The sequence below is a fragment of the Colletotrichum costaricense genome (genome assembly GCF_030867565.1).
Source record: "Colletotrichum costaricense strain IMI 309622 chromosome Unknown Scaffold_7.1, whole genome shotgun sequence".
NCBI classification, from domain to species: domain Eukaryota; kingdom Fungi; phylum Ascomycota; class Sordariomycetes; order Glomerellales; family Glomerellaceae; genus Colletotrichum; species Colletotrichum costaricense.
In genome coordinates this window covers 1,347,505-1,366,896 of record NW_026848236.1, presented here as the reverse complement: position 1 = coordinate 1,366,896, position 19,392 = coordinate 1,347,505, and the positions used below count along the sequence as shown (strand labels likewise).

The 19,392-nt window shown below is 51.9% G+C and overlaps 6 protein-coding genes across 6 annotated transcripts; 4 read left to right on the top strand and 2 right to left on the bottom strand.

Annotated features, from left to right (window-relative positions):
• Window positions 1–519: 519 nt before the first annotated feature.
• Window positions 520–4,071, top strand: CCOS01_07641 (uncharacterized protein; the record flags this gene model as incomplete). The annotated part of the gene is made up of 3 exons (XM_060455804.1): window positions 520–1,606; window positions 1,670–2,823; window positions 2,878–4,071. 3 exons carry the CDS (start codon window positions 520–522, stop codon window positions 4,069–4,071), a joined length of 3,435 nt encoding a protein of 1,144 aa, XP_060313696.1.
• A 2,491-nt stretch (window positions 4,072–6,562) lies between these two features.
• Window positions 6,563–8,253, bottom strand: CCOS01_07640 (AflYd/sugR/sugar regulator; the record flags this gene model as incomplete). The annotated part of the gene is made up of 4 exons (XM_060455803.1): window positions 6,563–6,703; window positions 6,906–7,358; window positions 7,592–8,024; window positions 8,177–8,253. The coding sequence occupies 4 exons, from the start codon at window positions 8,251–8,253 to the stop codon at window positions 6,563–6,565; spliced, it is 1,104 nt and encodes a 367-aa protein (XP_060313695.1).
• A 728-nt stretch (window positions 8,254–8,981) lies between these two features.
• CCOS01_07639 (general alpha-glucoside permease) lies at window positions 8,982–10,649 on the top strand (the record flags this gene model as incomplete). Its single annotated transcript, XM_060455802.1, has 1 exon — window positions 8,982–10,649. The coding sequence occupies one exon, from the start codon at window positions 8,982–8,984 to the stop codon at window positions 10,647–10,649; it is 1,668 nt and encodes a 555-aa protein (XP_060313694.1).
• Window positions 10,650–11,242: 593 nt separating this feature from the next.
• On the bottom strand, window positions 11,243–11,983 carry CCOS01_07638 (uncharacterized protein; the record flags this gene model as incomplete). Its single annotated transcript, XM_060455801.1, has 1 exon — window positions 11,243–11,983. The coding sequence occupies one exon, from the start codon at window positions 11,981–11,983 to the stop codon at window positions 11,243–11,245; it is 741 nt and encodes a 246-aa protein (XP_060313693.1).
• A 2,109-nt stretch (window positions 11,984–14,092) lies between these two features.
• Window positions 14,093–15,385, top strand: CCOS01_07637 (aldo/keto reductase; the record flags this gene model as incomplete). Its single annotated transcript, XM_060455800.1, has 6 exons — window positions 14,093–14,251; window positions 14,311–14,389; window positions 14,450–14,590; window positions 14,640–14,753; window positions 14,822–15,016; window positions 15,090–15,385. The coding sequence occupies 6 exons, from the start codon at window positions 14,093–14,095 to the stop codon at window positions 15,383–15,385; spliced, it is 984 nt and encodes a 327-aa protein (XP_060313692.1).
• Window positions 15,386–17,092: 1,707 nt separating this feature from the next.
• On the top strand, window positions 17,093–18,386 carry CCOS01_07636 (uncharacterized protein; the record flags this gene model as incomplete). Its single annotated transcript, XM_060455799.1, has 4 exons — window positions 17,093–17,359; window positions 17,437–17,683; window positions 17,787–18,238; window positions 18,297–18,386. 4 exons carry the CDS (start codon window positions 17,093–17,095, stop codon window positions 18,384–18,386), a joined length of 1,056 nt encoding a protein of 351 aa, XP_060313691.1.
• Between the last annotated feature and the right edge of the window lie 1,006 nt (window positions 18,387–19,392).

Sequence of the window (19,392 nt, the reverse complement as noted above, 5' to 3'; positions counted from 1 at the left end):
CCGTCGTCGGCATTGGAAGTTCATGTACCTGCATCCCGCAATCGCGGCACCCATCATCACCCCAGTGCACCTCATTTCTGGGTCCGAAAAAAAGGTAGATGAATTGACGAGCATACTGAGACCTTGACAATTCGTTTTTAAGTACATGCGACAGTCTTCGTGGTGGTCTGTGCTGCGTAACTCGTGGTCAACCAAGGTTCCCTGTACCGCTAGCAGCGGCCAACTCGCCGTCTTCAGGCAAGGGAAAAGTTCCATCGCGTACTTGCGTACGAGCCTCTCCAAATCCTCAACCTCACCTCTCGGAACCACCCAAAAGACCCCCTATTCCAATCCATCAATACACAACAACCACAATCCGTCACGTCTCCGAAACGCAAAGCTCATCTCTATCGATGTCGCTCTTTCTACTGATGCGCTCATAACGACCCTTTGCCGCCCGGACTCGGTCCCTGACGAGCGCATTTCCTTGCGCATGGCGACACGCCGCCCACCTGTCGCTATCATCAATCCGGGCTCAAAATGTCCCTCCCCAATGGCCACCACGCATGGCAGCCGCCGTCCCTCCATCATCAACCCTCCAGTCGCCTGTTCCGTCAACTTGATGATGGTCCTGCGCGAAACGGAACCCCCGTCGACCATTCAATGTCCTTGATGCCTGAGGCACAACCTGATATTGAAGAGGAACGACGACGCGCCTTGTTCAAAGATCTCTATCACAAAAGCGAGGCAAAGATCTCGCTGCTATTCGCTGACGACGGATCATACAACTATTCCGCCATCGATGCGTTGCGCCGCCCCTCGGCCCCCTCCCCCTCCACCTTACCCCCTACCACCGACCATGCGCCGATCCAAGAGCCTCCATTAAAGAAGGCCAAGCGGGTCATCGACGAAGACGACTACGGCGATGACGATGACGAGGATGAAGAAGAAGACGCGACCGCAGCCGATTCGAGTAAACCCGTGAACGGTATTGCGGCCGCCGGCGCCGGTTCGCTACTCTCCCCCTCAAAGTCCGGTAGTTCGCCCGTGCACTCCGTCAGCTCCCCCGGCAAACAGCTCGAGAAACTCAAACAGGCCGACGGATCTGGAGATATCACCAAAACGAGCGAAGATGCGCGCAAACAGCTGGAAGAGGCGCGTAACGCGACCGAAGAAGCGGCGAGGCGGAGCTTCCATACCATATTCTATACTCTGGAAAACGATCGGACTGCTATGCTGGAACAGCAGCAGCTGGAGGAGTCCGAAAAACAATTGCAGGCCGAGATGGAGAACAACAATAACCACAGTCAGACAAATGGCGCCCAGGCCGAGAACCACGGGTCGCTCAGCAGCGCCAACTTGGGCGCGTCGAGTTTAACCCTCAAGCACTTGATTGCGAGGATAGACATGAAACGCGACCAAGTTCGCGCCTCTGATGCAGAATTGCGGTCGCTCATGAACGAAGTGCGAAAAAACCGAAGTAAATGGGCTAGCGAGGAGAATGTCAACCAAGAAGAGTTGTACGAGGCCCTCGAGAAAGTCTTGACGGAGTTGAAGGCACATACGGAATACTCAACGCCCTTTCTGCAGAGGGTGAATAAGAGGGATGCGCCGGATTACTATAACCGTAAGTTGCCTCCAGGCAGACAAGTTTGACTCGGATTGGCTAACCACCCTCGGCACAACGCAGTCATCAAGCAGCCAATGGACATGGGATCTATGACCAAGAAAATCAAGTCCCTCACGTATAAATCGAAGGCGGAGTTCGTCACCGACCTAAACCTGATATGGGACAACTGCCTGCGCTACAACCAAGATATGGGACACCCTCTGAGGCGGATGGCCAATGGCATGAGGAAAGAGGCCGAGAAGCTTATTCCTCTCATTCCGGACCTCGTCATCAGACCGCGAGCCGAGGTCGAGGCAGAAGAGCGCCGAAAACAGAACGGTGGCGAGGAAGACGGCGGTGACGACTCGGACGATGAACCGATAATGTCATCTCGCGGTCGTACTGCCGGAACCAAGGGCGCCAAGTCTCGGAAACAACCCACCGATCAGAAGGAGGGCACCCCCAGTGTTGACCAGAAACCGGTGCTACAGCTGAATGGCCTCCTGGCTAAGGGCCGAGAAGGTTCTGAAGCAGTTGATGGCAGCGGTTTCGGTACGCCAATCGGTGGCTCGGCAACGCCTGGCGGCGTCAACGGACATTCGGGCATCGGAAGCAATGCTGACGCTATGGATATCGATGGGCCCACGTTGAACGGCATGGCCTTGGGGCAAGCTCTCAATGAGGCTGCAGAACAGGCCTATGAGGACGAAGAGTACAAGATCTGGAAGCAAGTGACGAAGAAGGACCGCGCACTCATCGCCAAGGAACGGTATCAGCTTTTCAAGGACAACAAGCTCAACACCGACGCTCCTGCTCTACTCCGAAATAAAGCCGGCATTCGATGGTATCTGAGGGGGCAAAAGGAAGCCGAAGCCCTGGGCGTCATTGGCCAAGCCCAGGCGGACTCGTCTGCCATTGCTGCTAAAGAAGCCGCGAAGCCTGCCGAAACTCTGGCTGAGGGCATGGAAGGAGAAGAGGAAAAGATTGTACCAGCATACTACGAACCTCTGACAGTTTTACCGGACATCCAGCCAAAGCTGCAGTGGATCGAGGACGGCGAGGGCCATGTCATCAACCAGCATGAGGAATATCTTCGAATGATCCCCGAAGGCCACTTCAAGGCGCCTAAGAGCAAGTTTGCCAGCAAGATCGACAGCAACATCCATCAGATCCAGGAGACGAGGAAACTATCGAGCAAGATCGGCGTGATTAAGCAGATGCAGATCCAGACTCAGGTATATACAGGCGTCGCCGGCGGGTGTATCAGTGTTCTAACGCATGTGTTCTAGGTTTATAATAACCAGTTTCCCAAGTCCAATTACGAATCTTTCGTGGAGCAAGATGCCGAGCCATCCTTCATTGCAGATGATGGCCCAGTCATTGCGCCAGAGACTTGCCGTAGTGCCCTCCAGCGCTCCGTAGCCAAGATTCTCTACCACACCGGTTTCGAAGAGCTTCAGCCCTCTGCTATTGACACCATGACGAGCTTAGCATCTGACTACTTCGAGAAGATCATCAAGACCTTCAATGTGTATCGCGAGGCAGAGAAGATCGAGGCACCAGTGTCCCGTGCCGAAGGAAGCTCTCGATTCCAGTCTCGCTTCACTCCCGAGGAAATTATCTTGCACACACTCGATGAAAACGGTTGCGACCTGCTTAGTCTGGAGTCTTACGCCAAGGACGAAGTCGACAGACTCAGCACGAAGCTTGGCGGCATCCACGAACGTATGAAGTTCCATTTGACCGAGCTTTTGCGGCCTGCCCTTACCCAGGAAGCCGGACAAGATGGTGTTGGTGCCTTCAAAGACGGCAGCGAGCAGTTCGTTAGTGGTGATTTTGCTGAGGATCTCGGCGAAGACTTCTTTGGTTTCAAGGCCCTTGGTCTGGACAAGGAGATGGGCTTGGATATGCTCTCGGTTCCTCTTCACTTGCTTCAGTCCCGTGTTCGCAACCAATTCCAGATGCAGACACAGACGGTTGGCGCGGAGGTCACCGACCTCTTCGAATCCTTGCCGCCTGTTGAGCCCATTACGACGGAGAACATCCACGGCCAGATTGGTCTCGTCAAGAACTTCTTCCTGGCTAAGCTACACGCTAACGGCGATACGCCCTTGATCGAGGACGAGGAGCTTCCTGTTAAGCAGAGGCGGCCCAGACCCCGTCTTGGCGCATCTGGAAAGATTGTCTCACCGCAGAAGAGGCCGCCCAAGGAGCAGATTGCCCTCGCTAAGAAGAAGAAGAAAATGGAATTGGCGGCGCAAGCCAACAAGGATGCCAATGCTTCTCCAGAGAAGAAGGGCGAGACTACACCGGCAAAGAAGGTCAAGCACGCAAACATCAATGGCACCGGACCCAATCCAGCGGCAATCGCGTTGCCTCCAAGCATGGAGCGGAACGAGAGCATGCAAAGCCAGGGCAACGCCAGTCAGACCGATAAGGACGAGCCCATGGGCATGATGAGTCCCGAGAGTATCGAGAGATGAGACACAAGCACATCATGAGACTTGCGATTTCTCATACCTATATATACCCATTTTCCGTACACAAACATGGTGACTTATTGGCGATCCTGCCACCGAGTCCCGAGTGGAACCGGGTTTCCAACACCACCCTTTCAGAAGTATGTCGCGGATGCCATCGAGACGGCTTTGGATTTATCAGAAGCAGTCTCTTTGCAACCCCCCAAATCCTCAGACATTACTTGGCATCGTACACCTCTCCAATATACGTGTTTATGCACACTCCCTTATTCATTTCATCAAACATCCATCGGCGTTGAGGTTGGATCGTCGTTTCATTGTTCAGGAAGGGAAGATATAATGCTGCACAAAGAAAAAAACCCGAAATACATAGCTCGGCGCGGCTATCACTAAGAAGACAGGGATACCCAAAAGCCAATAAATTGGCCGTCATTCAGGGAGGGAATCATTATCAGAGAAGAGACCGAAGATGTACGGTTTGGTTTCTTGTCGTTTTGCAACAGTGGAAGGGTGGATTTGAAGATTTTCTTATCCGTTGGCGGTACTGCAGCGCGGAAGATATTCCGCCACGGACTAGAGAAGGGCGGGGGAGGTTTATTTGGTTAACGAACTTTTTTTGTTTTTATCTATCTCGTATAGTACAGACGGGATCGCCACCCTTCATGATGGAAAGGCGGAAGAAGCTTAGGTGGTTGTCTCTTTTGCTTCCCTGTCTTGTTGTTTCGGGATGAGGGTGAGACGTGACGGGGACAAGAAGACTCTGAAGCTTGGACAGATGACGGACGAGACATGGGTATCCGCACGTCTTTCGTCATGACAGCATTCTGGTTGATCTTGACTATTCCTCGTCTTTGCGTCGCGTGGGGCTTCCATGGCAGGCGTAAAGTATGGAAGCTTTTTCTTGTAAGATTGTCAAATGGGAACGCGGGGTGGAGGGCTTGGTGTGGAGGACGCATGCTGCTGTCTAGGGTTTACTTCGTCTTATTCTCTCTCTCTTTGAGTTTGTTGATACGATTGCGATGCGATGCGATGCGATGCTCGCTTGGGAGTTGATAGATGGCGTGTTTTTTATTCAACAGTCGTAGTAGTACTTTTTTTGGTAGTTGTTTTTTTTCTCTTGTAGTACGGCCGCTGCGGTTGGGCTGAGATCAGATCGAATCGAAATGAAAATATGATCAATGAGTCTGGCGTTCCTTCTATTCATGGGGATGTGTTTGAGAGAGATGTTGGTCAGTATTGTGGTCCCTGAGGTTTTGGGCTGTTGCGGTTGGAGAGCGTAGTTGCGCATCGATGATCTTGGGCTTTGGGTCGTGTGCTGAGCCAACCTCTTCCTGCTCGGACATTTACGGGGTCACTCCGTAAGCAAGATGGGATCGCCGAGAAACCCATCAGGGAGGAAGATAAGCATAGGTACACGAGGGAGGTAGTAGGCGACTTTGATGAGGCAATTACACAAGGCTCTGAAGAGTTCAGTACAGTCATCGGGGTACCATTTCTCATGAAGGGATGGATCCCTCCAGCTCCATCACATACCATTCTACATTGCCCTATCCGTCTGCTCTACGCAACCCCAAAAGAGCTCCGAAAGTTGCCGCGATCATGGGACGCGATACTCGAGGAACCCCTATCATCTTCGTAGCTGTGGCTTCATGGCTGTTGAGAAATGATAAAGGACTGGTTGCCCCTGAACCCGAATTGTATCTGGATGGAGCTTTCTGGCTGTCTCTCTGTGATTCGTGTGGCTCAACCATTGAAGCTTGATGGCGATGTCATTTTCCGCGTCGGCATCTTTGGGCTTTCAGACTGCGCCGCTCATGCGTAGCACTGGCTTCCTGTATTTCTTTGCTCATGGGATAGAGATGAATTGTCATCCTATCGGCATCAAGGGTGAGCATAGGCAGGCTGAAACAAGGTGCCAATATATCAAATTGCTGTTCTCGTCGGTGGTATCAAGTTATCAACTGCGTCTATTGTAGTGTACATACTTTAGACGCTGCGATGAAGTGAAGGGCCGGAGAGATATCGAATGGGGTAGGCACAGACTTGGCTTTCTTCCCACTCGTGACAGTTCTGGTATAGTCTATCGAATCAAGGGCTCGTCCTACTCTCAGAAAGATATGTTCAGCCAGTGTAGGCACTGATCCAGCGCGTTCGGAGCGCATGACAAGAGTGTTGAATACTGCGAAGCAATATCTATGAATCAGCGAGAGAGACATGTCAAGCGACTGCCGATGGCATCCCGTGACCGAAAAGAACCATTCCTCGCCTGAATTTCTCGCAAGAACCACGGCATGGCGTGTCACTTGACACATCAAGTAAGCGCACAGGTGTCTAGACAAATCAAGGCGGGGCTCATGGTCGATGGTGACACTCATGCTATGCTGGAAGTATCGATCTACACGATACATCCCGAGGACACGGTCAAATGATAGAGAGGCTTTCATGTGCAAGATTCATAGTCAATCACTCGGGTGATTCAATGGTACTGGCTCTTCTATAAATCCTCAACGCATTCGTTTTCCTCGCCCGGCGTCAAAGCCTTGACATTCGGCACCGGTAATTGTGATTCGGCCATAACCAGCATCAACTTCTTGTGAAACAAAGACTCCGGCCCACCAATGAGCAAAAGTGCTTTCTGAAGAGAATGCAGTACATCTCTGGCCCCCAGAAGCATACTATTGCATCCGGGCTGTAAGGAGCTAGACAACCACGTATTGCAAGCTAGGATGTCGATGAGAGCATCGGCAATACGGAATACTTTCAGCTCCTACAGGAAAGAAAAAAGGGGCGAAATGTCAGCGTCGGCGCGGCCAGAACCTCGGTAGTGTGATACTTACTAGGCCATATCCGTGGGTCCGAATGGCCTGCTGAGAAACAGACCCGAGCAGGCGCATGGCCTCGTGGGCAACCTTGGCAGGCTTCAGCATGGAGAGCATTGCATCATCCATGCGGCTAGACATCTGGTAGTGGCTCAGAGCAAACTGCCACCGGAGTATGTGGATCCAGTTCCCCGTCATCAGCACGTTCACTCGCTGGGTCTCTGGGAGGTTGGGGGCCAGGGCCGAGAAGTCCTGCTTGGCCATGGCCGAGAGGGCGCTGTAGAGATTGTCGGCTTTGCTGGAGCCGGGTGTGACGCCCCCTCTGTCTGCCGCCATGACTATGTTATCGTCGAGTAGGGTGAAGAGTTGAGCGAGGAGTTGGAAGGAAGCGTCCACTTCGCCGACTCCTTGGATGTGAAATCCGGAGAGCGGGAAAGTCTGGATTGGCTTGAGGCATGGTGGGAAACAGTTCTGCACGCAGAATGTCCTGTTTCTTCTCTGTCAGCAATCCGACCCTCCATAGAGGAGGCTTATCGACTGAACCGTCGCCAGTATGAAAGGGGAGGAACTCACCTCTCAGTTACAAACACCAACCAGAAGATCCGCAATAGCAATTCTCTTTGTTCGTCTGCGAGACTGACTAGGATCTCTGGACGGTGTAGGCTTTGCAAATGCAATTGAGCAATTGCCTCATGTAAGTATACCGTGGCTAGCCTGATGCGTTCTGTATTGGCGAAGTAGATGTGTAGAAAGAACGCAGTCAGTAAAGAGTCTGTCGTGTCTTCCTTGTAGTAAGTGCTTTGATGATGCTGATTGCTCAGATTATGCGAGAGTTGAGCATGATGTGCAAAGCTTTCCGCAATGCTGTTGTCATCTGAGACCAAGTTATGCTGCTTGGAAAGCCGCAATTGAGATAGTCGTAGCTGAGCAATTACCGTAGCACAGATGGCTCCAGCTAATGCCCATGCATCGTGATCATCCAGCGAACCACTGATCCGGGACTTTAGGGATTCCACGTTGACGACGGGCCAAACACATGTTAGATGGTCTCGAAACTTGTCCAGGTATTCGATGTAAACCTCCAAAGGGTTCTTCTGGGCAGTACCCTCGTTCTCCACACCGGGAGTTGACGGCGATCTGGGGCTTTGTGTTGGTCCACGAGCCGGAAGAGGGAGACCTGATCGATTCTGCCGAATTTGCTCCTGGTAGTTTACCACCTTGTGAGTGGTACTCAATCGAGGCCCCTTCGGTCCTCTCTTTCGTGGAACCCGGAGAAATGTGCATTCGACTGATATTTTTCGGCATTCGTTGCAGGGTGGGCTGCTTCCTTGTAAGTGGCATCGTACTCGCCGAAGCGAGCATCCATCGCAGGGATAGTTCGTACGCTTCTTGCCTTTCTCCATATTCCGGTTTCAAAGGCGATGGTTGCATGAGATGTCGGAAAAGTGAATTATGAAAATAGCTAAATCTGATTCCAAGTCTGGAAGACTGCAGTTGTCTTTCCTAAATACCATTTCAGGCGAATAAATCAAGCGACTGACTCTTGTGGGGGGTACGGATACCCGGACGCGGATTCCCTTTTTCAACCCATCGGCTTCGGGGCCCCTCCTTGTCAAGGTCATCGGATTTCCATGGGTAGCTAAAAATTCCACGAGAATTTAACCGGGCATCAGAGTCTCGGCCTTGTCGCTTGAACTTTTCGCTTGAAATATCCCCGGACCAACCCGCATTATCCACATGGAACCAACACTACGGCCCTTGACGGCTAGGTTGTCCGAGACCCGAGTCAACCACCACCTGATTGCCACGAGAAAAGTTGCAAGTCAGTGAAGTTCTCCAAGACTGCGTACGATCAAGAACCACCGATGCGGGTTGCACGTCGGACGATGTTGGCGCAAGCAAAATATTTCTGGGAAAAGGCGGGTTGATGGTTTTCTTCACGGAGGTCAACCTACGCGAGCAAGAGGCATCAAGATAAATAGTTCTTCATGGTCCCGAATTCGGAAACATGTTCCCCAGATTTCCCCGGACTTTACTACAACCATCTCCATCTTTCCCTGTCATCTTATCAGCTGTCTAGAGTCTGTGCTACCAATGGCGACCACCCCGGCCAATGTCGAGGCTGCAAATGCACTCACAGATCCAAGTGCGGCAGAAAAGCACGGCAAACATGAGCCGGTACTTCTGGATCATGTAGCCCACGATGCTCAAGCGGCGACGGAGGGCCAAAAGAACATGTCGGTCATGGAGTCTTTCCGGGCGTATCCCAAGTCTGTGGCATTCTCAATGGTCCTTTCTCTCTGCATTGTCATGGAGGCATACGACACCTCCCTAATTGGCAACTTCTACGGCTTGCCGCAGTTCCGTCGAAGATTCGGAGTGCGGTTGGAGAACGGCGACTATCAACTGACATCAACATGGCAGTCGGGCTTGCAAAACGCTACTCAAGTTGGTCAAATGATTGGGCTCTTCGTCGGTGGTATCGTCGCGGAACGCTACGGATACAAGAAGACTTTCCTCGGTGCCCTAGTACTTAACATCGCCTTCATCTTCCTCTTCTTCTTTGCGCAGAATATCGGCTACCTTCTCGCAGGAGGTCTGCTTTGTGGCCTCCCCTGGGGTGCCTTCCAAGCTTTGACGACAACCTACGCCGCCGATGTCACGCCCATGGCCCTTCGACCGATCATGACGACTTATACAAACATGTGCTGGGTCATTGGGCAATTCATCGGTACTGGTGTCCTGCGAGGACTCCTTTCTCGCCCCGACGACTGGGCTTGGCGTATTCCCTACGCCATCCAATGGGTGTTCCCCTTGCCCATCATGGTTGGCGTTATGCTCGCACCCGAGAGCCCGACTTGGCTGGTTCGTAAAGGCCGTCTGACCGACGCTCGCAATGCTCTGCGGCGACTAGCGAGTTCCTCGACAACAGATGCTGAACTCGACGTCAGCATCTCCATGATCGCCCATACAAACGAGATGGAGAGACTGAACTCGGAGGGAACCTCATACATCGACTGCTTTCGTGGCACCAACCTTCGCAGAACAATGATTACCTGCTTCGTGTGGGTGGGACAAGTTGCTTGTGGCGTTTGGTTTGGCAGCAACGTCATCTACTTCCTTCAACAAGCTGGCTTTGACTCGGACAACTCATTCAGCTTTGGTCTCGGAACTAATGCCATGGCTATCGTCGGCACCTTTCTCTCTTGGTTCCTTCTCCCCCATGTCGGACGTCGAACGCTATATGTCGTTGGGCTTTGCATCATGTTCACCGTACTAGTGATCGTCGGCGGTATGGGCATTCCGGCTCCCCGTCCGGATCTAGGCTGGGCATCGGGAGCCTTGTTGATGGTCTTCGTCATCACATACGACATGACCGTGGGACCAACTTGCTACTGTTTAGTCGCAGAAATTCCTTCCACCCGACTCCGAATCAAGACAGTTGCTATTGCCCGCAATGCCTATCTTCTGGCTAGCATCGGCGCCAACTTCTTGAACCCGCCTATCATCAACCCCAGCGCCTGGAACTTGAGAGGAAAGGGAGGATTCATCTGGGCAGGAATTTGCTTCTGCGAACTGGTTTGGGCGTACTTCTGTCTTCCCGAACCGAAGGGACGCTCCCCAGCTGAGCTTGAGATGCTGTTCGAGAACCGCGTGAGTGCACGCAAGTTTGCACAGGCTAAGGTGGAAGTATTTGCAGACAACGTGGAGAGAGATGAAAAGCACGATGGACCGATGGCGGTCAACGTTGAGGGTCGGTGAGTAGGGAGAGTAACTAGGGAGAGTCGCTGTCAAATACAGCATCATGAGCTTGACCGAACCGAGAAAGTATACAAATCCCTTCTTAAATATTCTGCCAATGAGACCTTTGGGCAAATGATCTTCTGTGTTGATGAATGCAACGAGACACTTGACAAGCTTGACAATTCACTATTGATGGTGATCGGAGGTGTAGATAGACACGGCAGCGATGTCTTCAAGATTGGTTAGGCAGAACAAAAACCCAGCACAGGCATGATGAAAGTCACATCCATTCATTCGTATTTACAATCTAGTAGTCGTTTACAGAAGTGACTTCCAACGACTCAAGCAATTCCTGCGGCCGCGAAGTACAATTGAAGTGTAATACGAAGCAGTATCCGTTAACAATCAAGCTGATGTGACAACACCAAACGCCCCGGCTCATGGTTCCACGAAACAAGCAGAGATCTCAGACCTTGTTACCAAACCAAAACTCCGACCCAACATCTCCGTAGGGTATCATTACCTGAAACTCCTTTGACGATAGACGACGTCACGACTGCTTGTACGCGAAGAGACACGGGCTCGACAGCTTAGAAGAGTGTGGCCCACGCCTATACATGCAGTGGGGTAATCTGCGACTTCCACTTCTTGCCTTGAGGCCGGCGCCCAACACGCGCGACCTCTCTCTCCGACAGCCAACGCTCCTCGCGCTGTGGTTGCTGCTGTCGTTGCAAGCTGGGGCTGGGGCTAGGACTTTCCGAGCCGCTGGTGCTCTTGGGAGTCATCAGCCTCGTTCTCTTTGCAACACGAGGTTTATCCTCGTGTTCCCCAGCCCCTTCGCGTTTTCTCTTGGTAGAGAGGAGAGACTTGGGCTCGGTATCCTTGGGCGGGGATGGATTTTTGGTCGAATGCTTGGCCGGCGCCTCCAGAGGGTGAGAAGAAGCGGGCTTGTTGTTCTTTGAGTCATTATTGGTCGGTGCCACTTTGAATTGCTCTGGCATCAAGAACAGAACATCTGGCATGTGCTTCTCGATATCCTCAAACCAGTGAGAGCACAGTTTCTTGAGAATTGACTTGAAACCCCGCTCGCTGAGGTAGGAATGGACATTGTCTACGTCGGGATAGTACTCTTCGAGGAGGTCCTGGCGCATCTGGCGCGGGATCTGGCGCCAGACAGAATCTTGAGATCGAACAAATCTCGAATAGAAGAACTCGAATACACGAGAGTGGGCGGCACCGGGAAAGTACTCCTTGCTTCCAGCCTCGGTCTTCTTGCCAATTCTAGCTGCAAGGCAGATGATGGCCAGACTTCTTTCATTGAGCATGGTATATGAAAGCTGATAGGAGGACATCTTGAGTGGTGAAGAGATGGGTTTGTGTTGTGAGAAGAGGAAGAGTGTTGTGTGAGAGAAGTGGTTGTATGAGGCGTAGACGAGTATGGTATGTACAAGAAGAGACTTTGCAGAACGTAGAAAAGTGTATGAAATGAACAAGAGTGTGGTGGATGCTGGGCGAAGAGAATGAGAATCCATGGGGGATGGAAGGCGGTTTATATTAGTCTAGATGAACAATTAGCAGAGTACCGTGTTGGTCCATGGCATCTACCTTGGTTCACTTGACGGCAAATGTTCGACCTGGATGTCGGAGTGAGCAAGTTAGACCACGATGCCTCCTCGGCAGAGTCTGCGATATTGAGCAGATCATTGGCTGACCGGGAACCTTAGTTGGTTGAGTTTGAGACTTGAGGGGTTCACTGGCTATGTAAAGTCTGTAGATATGCCAAACAGGTATGATAGCTACGTCGAGGAAGACTCTAGTCCGGGATTTCGTCTTGAAACTGTATCTCCGAAATCGTTCTGACTATTCTCAGCCGCGATGGTGTCCACGAGGCTCAGTCGACCCGGGACTCAAGGTTTACGCCACCAAGCGTCGTGCCGTACCGTTACGACCTTACCCAAACGTTTGGTCAGGCATCCAGGAACGAGTATCTTGGCCTAGGAAGACGGCATGTGCGGGCTAATAATACTGCTAAGCGTATCATACTACGCTTCAAGTAAGGCAGAGAAAGTCCTCGACTGAAGTACATTAAAAGCATGTAATTTCGATATGAGGAATATAGGGTATCAATAGCGAGTAGCATCTGCTGTGATAAAAATTAATTGTTCCATCATCTACAGGTCTCCAAATGTTTTGTCTGTGACTTTGCTGGGGGAAGGGGGCATATAGCCTTCGAGTTCAAGAAAACGGATCAGTGGATTAAGCTTAAATGCCTTCTCTTATTGCCTCATTCGAGAACTCCTGGGCTTAGCTTTCCGATGACCAAGGTACCTGAATTCTGACCTGGATTTGACCGAACAGATGTCAACATATGTGGGCGGACTAGACGAGGATGGCCTGGGTCGTCCAGGCATCATGGTACATTTACATTGGATGACCCAAGATCCGAACCTGTTATAGATGAATTGGCTCGGGAAGATGCGGGCATCGAATTGCCATGCGAGTTAAAAAAAAGCAAACGCCATGTAGACAGTAATCCGAAAATTTCCTGTCTCAATGGGGTGACCAACCTCTTGATTCACCACTGTCCAAACCATCTATTCTACACGAACTAGAAGATCGAACTGAGAGGCCGTGGAAGGCGTGTCCTGCTTTTGAAAAAAATGAATGCCGTGCCAGTCTACAACTTGTCAAGTTCAGTTGTGTTGGCAGCCATGTATTCGCACTGGCTTCCGATGTCAAGCTAAGTTTATGCCCGTCAGGCCAGCCCCGAAAACTGCGGCTTCGACGAAACTTCCGTCTTCCGCAAGCTGTGCTGGGTGCAAGTTGCTCTCATCTTCTGGTTTCAGCAGCGATGATCGAGCCTTGTGAGTATATCGTCCAAGCCATCTGTGCTAGTTGATCTCTTGCTGCATTAACGTGGAAGCCGCAGAGGAGGAAGACGGCGATGATGAATTAAGATTTCAGTGCTAGGAGCGTAGTGTGAAAAGATTGGTTATATAGAACAACATAGACTCGGGAAGCTCAAGACTTTGTACTAGATGTCATCCGAGTTGTGGGGGTTAGCGGACTTAGACGCGGCCTTTAGCACCGGCTGACACCCCTGCACACGGAGCCGAACGTCATAACATCCAGTACGATGACTCGCTGGTTTCAAAACTGAAGCCGTAGAGGCAGAACAAGTCAAATAAGTCACGAATACAGCATTCGGATTTATCTGTTATGGCCAGTAAATCTGCGGTTTGCTTACTTTTCTAAAGAAAATCACCGGGCTAAAGCTGTAGGCCATGGCTCCGCTTTACGAGAACGATTGATGATGACCCTGCACGAGAACTTATATAAAGCCACCGATTCTTTCCCTCAATGTCTATCAAATGATGTATCACTTGAAATTCTACAAAGTTATCCTCTTACTACTCGCTGTCCCTACACACCCATCATCATCACTCCAATTCCATACCAAGATGGTCAAGACTCTCCCCTTTGGCGGCATCCGCGTCCCAGTACCGGGGTTCGGTGCAATGGGCATAACGTCGGCCATGGGCACTAGGCTCTCGGCTGAGCAGGCGGAGCCAGTGCTTCTAAAAGCAATCGAGCTGGGCTGTACCTTTTGGGACACTGCTGTAAGCCCTGTGCCGCACGTAGCAAGTCTCTTTTATGACGTTCCCTTACATGATGTCAGGTTGCGTACGACGCAGGTCTTAACGAGAAGATCCTCGGGGATTTCATCCGCAAGCACAACGTTCGGGATAAGGTCTTCGGTAAGCTCAAGTTCACTTATGGCATCGTGTGATGATCTAGTATTGACCTTATATGTCAAGTTGCCTCCAAGTGTGGCTTTGATGTCTTCAACGACCGCAGTGTCACCAACTCGAGATCCCATATCCGGTCTTATATCAATGGTACCATTGAAAGACTAGGCTTCGCACCAGACCTGTACTACCTGCATAGAATCGATCCGAGTATGATATCCTCTCTATCCTGTTTCTACTCATCTAACAAAGGCTATAGAGACACCTCTGTCGGAGTCCATCGCTGCTCTTGACGAGATTCGGAAGGAGGGGAAGACCAAGTACATTGGCCTGTCAGAGTGCTCTGCCAAAACCCTGCGCGAGGCTAACTCGAGTATGTCCCATCCGCCACAACGACTTCAGCTTCATCTTTCATGCAATTAAAAACTGACGTTTGAAAAGTCGCAAAGGTCGATGCGGTCCAAGCGGAGTATTCTGCCTTTGAGACCCTCCATGAGGAGAGCGGCCTAATTCAAACGGCCAAGGAATTGGATGTTGCCTTTGTAGCGTTCAGCCCGTTGGGCCACGGCTGGTTGGTCGACAACTTCGACTATCAGAGCCCCGACGACTTCGCGCCCGATGACTTCCGTCGAACTGGTATGTAGTCACAGGCACTCGAATGCCTTCCTTCTCTTTCCCCAGTGAGCACATTTTCTGACCTGCATCACAGTCCCCAAGTTCCAAGGAGAGAGCTTTTATAAGAACAAGGCCATCGTGGATGAGATGAAGAAGATCGCTACCGAAAAGGGCTGCTCTCTTGCTCAGCTTGCCCTGGCCTGGGTGGCTGCCCAAGGTCTCATCACCATCCCGGGTACTACCAAGCCGAAGAGGCTGGAGGAGAACTGGGCCTCCCGAGATGTGGAGTTGTCGGAGAGCGAGGTTCTTGCCATCAGGAAGCTGGTGGAAGCCAACAAGCCTGAGGGCAAGAGATTCTCAGCAATGCATGAGGCCGCAGTCGGCCACTAGTATGGACCGTCTGGATCGTGGGCTGATGCTTCTAGCGCTAGCTGTAGATCGCCTGGAACTCAAGCTCGGGAGTAGAGATGCATACATAAATCGGTTGTAATCATCACATTGTCACTCCCGCCTTCCTGAAAAGCTTTCGCTCATCCTGCCACACTCTCGGAGGAAAATTACGGAGCTGTTCCGGCATCTTCACACGAGAGCTCCGGACGGCGATCGGTGGTAGGCGGGGTTATCGGACCCACAGTAAGCAGGTCAACCGGACCAGCTCCATTACACCATGCCCCGCAAAACCGCGCTAAGCTCTGAAGCCGAGTACCTCAGTATCCGGACGCAAAAGTTTGCCATGTGAATGCTGCATACGTTGCGGCAAGCAACTTGTATTCAATGCTGGTCTACGATAGAGCGAACTCGATCTGAATGCTTCTCCCGCCTTTACTGCGCCAATTGCTGTGTAGGGCACGGCGATACAAGTTGTCTCGGCTGGCGGCCTACAGGACGTACCAAGGCCACGGTGGCCGTTGATTGCAAAGGAATGTTGGAAGCCATTGAAAAAGTGCTTCGCGCAGCTCGCCGTTTCTCCCTAGTGAGACAGGGTGTCAACGCCAGGGGTGGAAATCTATTTCGTTCAGCACACGCGTCCAGCCACGTGTTCACGAGAGTCGCTGATAAGATAGGATCTCGAGGCGGAAAAATGGATATCGCGATGTGAAACAGACAGGTCGATAACAAGACAAGAAATTGTGGATTGGATTGATCAAATAGACTTTGGCGACTTGAGTCAAGACCGGCGAAGACGGGCAGTAATGTCGGCCCCTGCGGAGCTCCATGCTACGATTTTAGCGGCGGAAATCAAACATGATGATGTCCCGATGATGCCCAAAATTGAAGAGCGAAGAGCACGACAGCATCTCGGCGGACGGATACATGATACATGTGAAGGCCCAGATGGAGAGCTCTCAGCATGTAAGGTACGGGGCAACATCGTATTATTTACAGAAGATGCCTAGTCAGGGTCCACGAGCCGGGGGGAGAAGGTCCCTCCCTCCCTTCCATCCACCGGGCTCATTGTGTCGTGCTTCAAGGTGGAGCCCAAGCCTCATGGCGCCACAAGAGCTCAACAGGCGCACCTGGCCCGTGCACCACAGCTGGGGCGGTGCAATTTCCAGGCTGCGAGAAATTCCATTTACTGGCAGAAGGGGCCAAAACTTAGCCAACCAAGCAGGCCTTCGAGGAGATACAAGCAAAGGGCACACGACAGAAGCGTCAGATTTCTCCTTTGACACATTGCTTCAATCAACAACTTGCTTCCATCGGCAGGATTGGATTGCTTCTCGCCATCTCTAGCCACCCTCACAAAAGGGTGTCCCCAAACTTCTGACACATAACCCACAAGGCCCATTTCAGCCCGCGCAGCAGCTGTCAGCTCCCTGGCCCGATCGCCGAGATAGGGAGAGAAAGAAAGCGCCTCGACATCACGACCGAGCGCCCGCAGCCTTACGACCTGCAAGTAACTTTCCAACATCTTGCTGGCACGTCCTTCATCGCCTTGCTATCCGGTGACGACCTGCGCGACCTGCGACGAGTGTTTAGCGTCTCATCTGCGACCATTGCTTGACCGGGCCCGAATCTCAGGATCATCCCCGAGCCAGCCCTACCTCCCTTTCCCTTTGACGACATACCCACGACACCATCTCGACATCAGGCACAATGTCAGCAGCGGCAGGAGGTCTTACCCGACGCCGTGGAGGCGGAGGTGCCGCGGCCGGCGATGGTGAGGCCAGCAATGGCGCCAGCCGGACCAACTCAACGCCCAACATCAAGGATAGCGCCCCCGAGACGAGCTACGAGAGCGGCGAGAACGGCCACAAGATCGCCTTCGACCCCCGCGACATCAGCGAGAGCGCCGAGCGCAGCAAACAACCCAAGCTGACGTTGATGGAGGAGGTTCTGCTCCTCGGTCTCAAGGACAAGCAGGTATGCCGACGACGAGCGCTGCGCACCGATTTCCACACATGAAGCCAGGTCGCTAATTGACTTTTTACACGGTGCAGGGTTACCTGTCATTCTGGAACGACAACATCTCATACGCTCTGAGAGGATGCATCGTCATCGAACTCGCATTCCGCGGTCGCATCAGCATGCAGAAGGATGCCTCGAGAAGACGTTTCCCCCTTGCGGACCGCGTCATTGAGGTTATCGACGACACCCTGACAGGCGAGGTCCTGCTCGATGAGGCATTGAAGATGATGAAGCAGAGCGAGAAGATGAGTGTCAGCTCTTGGATCGATCTGATGAGCGGTAAAGCTACCCCCCTTTCCCCTCCCTAAAATGGCATGGAGCACTGCGCTGTCCACTTCGCCCTTGGAAAGCACTCTGGCTGACGGATGTGGGCCACCTACAGGAGAGACCTGGAATCTGATGAAGATCGGATACCAATTAAAGCAGGTTCGCGAGCGCCTGGCCAAGGGTCTAGTCGATAAGGGCATCCTCCGCACCGAGAAGCGCAACTTCCTGCTGTTCGATATGGCGACCCACCCCGTCGCCGACGGAGGTGCTAAGGAGGAGATTCGCCGCCGCGTCCGCAACGTTTTGACCCAGCGTACTGTCGTCCTCCCCGCATCCCAATTCCTGCCCGAGAACCTCGAATTCCGTTACGTCCGTACTCTTGCCATGGTGTGCGCCGCCTACGCTGCCAACGTGCTCGAGAACGCCCTGAGCACCCTCGGCCACGAGGCCCGCGAGCGCGCCTTTGCCCAGACAGACGAGCTTCTCGCCGACTACAGCCAATGGCCTTTTGGAAAGAAGGCTACCGGCAACGGTATCGGTGCCAACCTGCCTCAAGTCATCGCAGACGTATGTTGAACAGAATTTCCCCATGCGGCTTAATGGCCTGGATTTAACACTTTTGCAGGAAATCAGCAAGGGCAAGGATAAGGAGCTGCAACTCGAAGTTGTGGCTGCCTGTCTTAGTGTCTTCACCCGTCTTGATTCCCTCTTGTAAACCTAATCGACCTCGACATTCTCGAAACCGATCATTCCGCTGCCTGGACTTTGTACAGGGCAGAGAGCGCTGAGCGAGTTTCGGGAACACGACTCCCCCATTTCTCAATCCCATTCACAACCTAGACACATCGAAACGCCTCAGCATTGAGCTTTCCCGACCTTCACCAAATTTGAACCCTCACGAGAAATGATAAAATAAAGCAACAGGGGAAAGCGACTTTCTTATGCTCCCCATCAAACCAAAAAATGTGCAGCATGTAAGGTGGCCGTGGGGGAGCAGGATATTGGGTTCGCAAACTTGGGGGCAAAATATCATGAGAGGGCGCTATACCCTTCTTTTTGCCTCATGGGAGAGAAAACGGTTTCCAGCAAGGGAAAAAAAAATGAAGGATGATGGGACGGCGAAAAATACACACGCGTGTAGTTGGTTGGGTTTCAACTCATTTTTTTCACCGTAAGCGATCGTTTTAATGCAGAACACACTCAGTCCACGTCCCGAGAAACGAGAGCGAAGAGGGAAAATGAGTGTGAGATATCAGTTTGAAAGATCTGCGTGGGCTTGTTCTACCGTCTCCTTGCCTTGCGTTGTTGTCTAAGCTGAGATGTGCAAGATATGGCCATATATCATATACCCGGCCGGCGTTGATGAGAGCTTGAATCTGGAGTCTTCCTTCCCTACGAGTCATACCAACCTCGTAACGATAGCCTCGGAGACACTAACTATCCTCTGCACTGACATACAGTAGTGGAAGTTCACGAAGCGATGAAAACAACCGTGACATGGCTAGAACGATTGAAATATGTATTCATGGGTTCCCTCCTACGCCGCCGTCCCCCTTTTTTTGTGCAGAAGAAAGAAGACAAAACAATGTACAGTAGTTCTCTTTTTGTTCCCAAAAACGCCGTTTTCCATCCATAGTGATGATGCAAAAAAACCGCTCGTCGGTTTTCCTCGGACACACACAACTTGTGTCCTGCCTCCACTGCTCCGGGGGGGATATCGA